Here is a 7,277-nt window from a genome sequence, read left to right on the forward strand (position 1 = left end):
CTGTTTAAACAAATAAAAATGGATTAATTTAATTTAATAATTTTTACTATTTCTAACTTATTTATAATTAAACTGAAAAAAAATTAATTTAATAAATTCAATCACCTATAAGTATAACATTGACTCTAGCAGGAATATTTGTAAAATGGTATAACCGGAATAAGTAATCAATTGTTTTTTTTTTATAGGAAAGGATTATTATATAAACTAATGAAATAATTTTTTCTAATAATTTAATATTATATCAGTAATTTTATTTTAAATTTTAATTTTTTATTTAAAATTATTTTTTTCAAAATAAAAATACTGAAATTCAATATAATATTACTGATGTTATATTAAATTATTAAAAAATAATAACGTCATTATTTCGTAGAATTGTTTCATGTTATTTTACAGTGGTGGAGATGTCAGTTATAAGTGCCAACTTAGCACTTTTGTCTTTTTTCCTATTCTATTTTAAAATAAAAAAAATTAGGGAATTTAAAATAAAAGCCACCAAACTGAAGCAGCAAAGAAGAAAGAAAAAAGAAAAAAAAACAGCAGAAAAAGAAAAGAAAATCAAAAGCCAAAACAACGAAAACCCAGAAATAAAGATTTTGAAATTGCAATGGCGGTACTCAATTATAAGCTTGTTGTGATCTGCACGACGCTCATGGCAGCAGCTGCGGCAGCGGTAATGACTGTTGATGCGAGTGGGGACGACCACCTGCAACACCCGATCCTGGGGTGGATACCGACCAGATCGCCATGCAAGGGCTCCATAGCCGAATGCTTAGCCGGGGAAGAGTTCGAGCTGGATTCGGAGATCAGCCGGCGCATTTTAGCCACCACCAGGTACATCAGCTACGGCGCGCTTCAGAGGAACACCGTTCCTTGTTCCCGCCGTGGCGCTTCCTATTATAATTGCAAGCCTGGTGCTCAGGCTAACCCTTACAACCGTGGGTGCAGCCGTATTACCAGGTGCAGGGGCTGAACTCTTTTCTTTTTAAACATGGTTTGTTATACATGAAAAAAAAAGGATATTGGTTGGTAGTGAATCTGGTAATTTTACTTTGATTTTGCATATCTCTGCAAACGATTATTGTTACTATTTATTTATACTTTTTTTTTCTTGTTCACAAAATCTCTAGTTTTTCTTCTTCTTCTTTTTTCCATTTACTTTTGGTGTTATGGGTAACTGTAAAATTTTATTCAATGGTTAATTAAGACTTGAGATTGTAGTTGAGCATGTATTATATTCTGATTTATGGGGTTTAGGATTCTGTAATGTGTAACAGTATAAATTATATAAAAACAAAAACAGAGTATATTTTGTTGCTCTGTTCTTGGATGATTAAGGTTTAAGGTTTATCATTAGTGGGTTTTTTTTTTAATTTGGGGAGAGAATCTATTTATTATAATTTTGGCTTGTTAGTGAGGGAGGGTGGATGCTTTTGAGTTGTCGATCAATAGGTAAAAGAAAGGGAAAAATAATTTATTGTACCATGAAAGTTTTTAGAGGACATGGGCAAGAAAAATAAAGGTGAAAATGGTTGTTTTTTTGGGGGAATCTCTTTTGAAATGAAGATAAATATTCAAGGAAAAATCCATAAATTTGGGTTTTGGAGTATAATCCTGTTGAGTGTGGAAGTCAATTTCTTATTTATACGGTGCGATTTAATGATTTGATCTACTAGGATTAGGTAAGTTCCTATCTAGATCAAGATGTATCCTACAATAGGATCAACACGTGTTTCTTGGATAGTGATTCACTTGCATAGTGATGCGAACTCATGCAGGTGAACTACATACCAACGAACTATGCTTCGTTGACCGATTTATAAGTCTGTATAGGAACCGGGTCAGTCGGGTCGAAGTGAATACCATAACTAGTCTCATTTATGTTTCAATGGTTTTATTTTACGATCATCTTTTGATTATTTCAATTGGTTATTCTCATTCATAAACTCAATTGCATGGGATTTGGTACATTGAACTTAAATTCCTTCACATGAAGTAGATGATTGAATGAATAAATGAATTCAATTTTCCAAATATAAAAATTTATATATATATATATATTTAAAATACAATTGTGAATGCCGTTGTTTGCATGGCATTTGTATGTTTATAAGTATAGGTTTGTTAATGAAGGATGGCTCCATCATAGAAGTAGAGTAACATTTAGGCAATGAATCAAATCAAATGCCATTTCAGTGGTCCCTTTGGACTAACACACACAAGTTATGCTCAAAGGGCCCCCCTCTCATTTCTTGCTTTTATATTGTTTTCTTTTGATTCTCGGTGTGTAAAAAATTGATTCTAAATACCGATTGAGTATTAGTTCGATTGATATTAGTATTATTGTCAGTACAGTAGTACATGGATTTAAATATGCTTTTAAAGGTTAAGAAGAGACTATGAGTATTTTTAGTCATTGTATTAAAAAAATCAATTCTAGTTAAGCTTATTTAAAGGCTTAGGTAGAATAATTAATTTGATTGATTATCGATTATTGATAATTTATAATCAAATGAATTAACTTAACCGACTTAATATTATTTTAATTTAGATAAATTAAAATAAGTTCATTTGATTAAGAATTATTAAAAGTTGATAAACTAAATCCATTATGTATGAATAATTGACTAAAATAATAGGCCTTACCCCAAAAGCTTAGAGTCTATAATTGATAGTGTGATAACAATTTAAAGTATATGAAGGTTACAAGGGAGAAAATGTGAAGTTTAAAACAAAGAACACACCAACTATTACTTTCTTTATTGCATATGGTGTAAAAAATATGAAGTACAAGAAAAAAAAACATTTTTAAATTATTTGAGCTTCCCAAAAGGCTCAATAAAATGATAGGGTGATATATTTATATATGGTAGTTGACTGTGCCAGAGATAACATTAATTTTGATTGAATTATTTTAATAATTGGTGGGGTATATACCCTTCCCATTGCTTGCATTTTTCAGAATAATTACTTTTTTGGTCCTCAAACTTTTATAAAATATTATTTTAGTTTTTCATTTAATTTTTCGTCTATTTTAATCTTTAATTTTATTTTTTTTGTTAAATCACATCAAAATAGATAAAAAAATATTGTTTTTTTAACTTTGTTGATGTGGCTTACACGTGAGTTGCCACGTGTATGACACATCAACATTTAATTAATTTTTATAAATTGTATAAATTCAAAAAAATATATAATTATTTTTAAAAATTAAAAATCATCAAAATTATCAAAAAGTTATATATCTTTCAAATTTAAAAAATAATCAAATGATGTCATGTCATCCATGTAACAATCCACGTGTATACCACGTTAATAAAGTTAACAAATAATTTTTTCATCCATTTTGGGGTGATTTAACAAAAAATGCAAGTTGGAGGGATAAAATAAACGGAAAATTTAATGAAGAGCTAAAATAATTATTTTATAAAGTATACCTTTCTTTTTTTTAATGGACCTAAATATGTATTTCTTCAAACATCATCCAGATGGGAAAAAGACCCAGAAAAATTTGATAATCTTCACTTATAACTTCTATCCATAATCCAAGTTGAAATCAGGGTATTCATCCTCGGTGAGTGCTTCTTGAAGGGATAAACATGTAGTCGTAAAATGTGTTCCAATTTTATAAATGAGGATCGACTACGTAATTAAGGGATAAAGTGAGTAATCACTATTTGATAGCTTATGATTCAATAAACATTTTAAATATAATTTGCAACACTTTTCCTTACCTAGTTTCAAATATGTTATGTTTTGAAAAAGATTTCTCCAAAAACATTAATGGTCTTATCGATACATGTCACAATACGTTACTTTCACTCAAATCATGTTCATAATCACATTTAAAAAAAAATCAACCATTCATCAATTCAATTATTAGTGGATTGTTGTATTTTTATTTTTCGTTTATTTCTCACATGTAATGTACAATATCTATATTATTATCTAAACTTTTGATCGAGTTGGTGTCACGACCCAATTGGGCACCAACTCGATTAAAAATTTATTAGAATGTCCATTCCTAATTAAAATTAGTAATATTATTCGAGAGAATTTTAATATTTTCATTTTAAAAAATCAATAAAACTATGCATATAGTGGGATTCGAACTTGCACCAATTACATTAATAAAATATTTAATTTACTAATCAACTAAAGCTTTATTTTAATATTTATATACATTTTAATTTTATTATGCACACTTTATTATCTCTATCAATTATATATCTATACTACTATCATTTAAACTTCTGATTGAATTGGTGTCATGAACTAACTGAGCATCAACTCAGTTAGGAAATTACGACAATACCATTTTGTAATGAGAATAAGTAACATTATTTGAGGGTATTTTAATCTTTACACTTTAAAAAGAATCAATAAAATATGAATATAGTGGGATTTGAACATACGCTAATTATATTAGTAAAACCTTTAATTTACCAAATAACTAAAGCTTTATATTGATAATTTTATATTTTAATTTTATTATGTACACTTTATTACCTCCATCAATTGTATACATTTGTGATTTCCACACATATACTCGTATGATAGGATTTCTATATTTATAATGTATTTGATTAAGTTGAAATTACAAGTTAACCTAACATCGACTTAAGATTAATGACATCACCATGATAAATAATTTAATCTATATTTTTTTTCATTTTAATAATATACATATTTTATGTACTATTATTAATTAGTTTCATACCATGAAATTTATTATTTATCGTATATTATTTTTAAACATATATTTATGTTTTAAATTTGTGATCTTCACATACACATGTATCATCAGATTTCTAGTATTAACTTGTTTTTCTAAAAATATAATTAAGTGACAAATACTATATAGGCTGAACATCGGAATCTTAATAACTATTTACCATCGGCCTACTTACACGTGGCAACTCATGCTTCCTTCATTTCTTTTCTTTTGCTTTTTACTAAAATGATTAAATTTCAGTTTTGGTCCTCTAATTTGTTTAAATTTTATATTTAATCTTTATACTTTAATTCTTAACATAAATTAGTCTCTATATATTTATAATGTTATTAATTAGTCTGAATGGTTAATAACATTAACTTTTTAGTTAAAACATTACAATATTATATTAATTTGAATACCTTAAGAGTCTTGAAAATTAACACGTAATTTCTTATTTCTTTTAGATTATCATCAATCCTAACCCCTTTTTTTTGCAGTTATAGAAAAATGTTAAATTTTAATTTTAGTATTCTGTTATACCTAAATTTGAGATTTAACTACTACATTTTAATTTTGATGTAATTCGATTACTATATTTTTATAATATTATTAATTAGTCCAAATAATTAATATCATCAATTTTTGGATTAAAATCTATATAACTATATATGAAAGAGCTTCCTTTTACTTGCACGCGTGACACACTCAAACCATTTTCCTTTTTTTTTTCATTTTACTAAAATGGTTAAATTTTAATTTTGGTCCCTCTAATATGTCTAAATTTGAGTATTGATATTTATACTTTAAATTTTAACATAATTTTGTCTCTATATTTTTATTATGTTATTAATTAGTCCACATAATCAATATCATTAACTTTTTTGGTAAAACATTACGTGTTTATATATAATTTGAATACTCTAAGAGTCTTAGAGACTGAGACATGGTTTCCTATTCCTTTTAAATTTGCGTTGATGTTATCCCCTTTTTTGTAGTTTTAGAAAAATGATTAAATTTCAATTTTGATCCCTCTATTATGCCTAAATTTGAGATTTAAGTGCTACACTTTAACTTGTAATGTAATTTGGTCCATGTAATTTATAATGCTACTAATTAGTCCAAATAATTAATATCATTAATTTTTTGAGTAAAATATTGTAATACCCCTACCTGTATTCATTGCCGGAATAGGGTATGAAGTATTACCCGAGTTTACGAATTAAAATTTTTTTTAACTCAATATAACCCCTTTATAGATATCTAACCTTCCCTGAAATTTTAAACCAAAAACAATCCACATCAACCAATCCAATTCAACATATTTTCAAGATAAATTCATGCATATTTATAAAATAACGTCATCACATACCCAAAACCAGGTCTGTTAACCATACTAATGGCTAACTTTACATTCATTTCACGTTAACATTTACTTTATTAGCTTATACATGCCATTGATTTCCAAAATAAAGTTTCTTTATATACCGAAATCCTGAGGTTGATAGTGTGATGTGTCTCCGACCAAATCCGACCTCCGAGCTCTTAACACTACAAAACAGGGGAAAATAAAACAGAGTAAACTCATGTAACAAGAATTATACTTACCTAATATTTTCAATACAATACAATAAACATTCCTATATCCATTCAATGCATTATTACCCTAACATACACAAACTCAACATTCAAGTTAGTACAATAATTTCCATGTACCAATAATATATACTATGATTGATGAGCTCATCAATACCATGATTTCCATTTCCTTGTTATTTTTCCATATTTATCCCATTGAATTTATCGGAATTTCGATGGATTTTCAGAGGTACACTCTTAGTGTACAATTCTAGGTCCGTCAATTCATATTCATGTGCGCACATTTCCATTTCAGAGAGCACACTCCCGCGAACCTCATCCTTACAGCGGGATTACTAGTCCAGGCTAAATCCCTTGTAATATAAACTCATAGAGTATTGTCGGGATTACCAGTCCAGGCTAAATCCCCTGCAACGACAATTACTCTAATGAGCTTGGATCTGAATTACTAGTTCAGGCTAAATTCAGACCCTAATTCGGATTACCCGTCCGGGCTAAATCCATTTTACACATATTCTTCGGGAGGGCTATATCAGGATAGGATCACCCGTCCGGGCTTGATCCTTTTTACCGTCAATTCCTTTTCAGAGATCCATCGAATTTTCCTTTCATTCAACCCAGATTTCTTCCCATTTTATCAAATATATCAATGTTTCATTATTTTTCATACAATGAACATTCAAATCATATTCACATCAATAACAGACAATCTCAAGCAATTTAAGAATATAATTCAAGTTACACGAACTTACCTTGATACTTGTTTGTAAACAAAAAAAATCTACTAATCCCAAACTTTTTCCTTTCCTCGATCTAGCTTCATATTTGAATCTTCTGGATCTAAATAAATAAATTTAATTATCAATTTAATACATTTCATGTTCATATGCAACATTCTCTATAATTCAACTATTATTATTTATAGTTTATTCAAAGCTGTCTATTTGAGTCATAGTCACTA

General features: G+C 28.1%; 1 protein-coding gene across 1 annotated transcript; it reads left to right on the top strand.

Moving 5' to 3' along the window:
* Positions 1–467: 467 nt before the first annotated feature.
* LOC121209340 (protein RALF-like 33) lies at positions 468–1,121 on the top strand. The gene has a single exon (XM_041079877.1). The coding sequence runs from the start codon at positions 611–613 to the stop codon at positions 974–976; it is 366 nt and encodes a 121-aa protein (XP_040935811.1). The 5' UTR covers positions 468–610; the 3' UTR covers positions 977–1,121.
* Positions 1,122–7,277: the final 6,156 nt, after the last annotated feature.

This window comes from Gossypium hirsutum, chromosome A11, assembly GCF_007990345.1.
Source record: "Gossypium hirsutum isolate 1008001.06 chromosome A11, Gossypium_hirsutum_v2.1, whole genome shotgun sequence".
In the NCBI taxonomy this organism is placed as follows: Eukaryota; Viridiplantae; Streptophyta; class Magnoliopsida; order Malvales; family Malvaceae; genus Gossypium; species Gossypium hirsutum.

Bases quoted from the DNA above. Each gene is read 5' to 3' on its own strand.
- LOC121209340 (XM_041079877.1), top strand. From the start codon at position 611: ATGGCGGTACTCAATTATAAGCTTGTTGTGATCTGCACGACGCTCATG.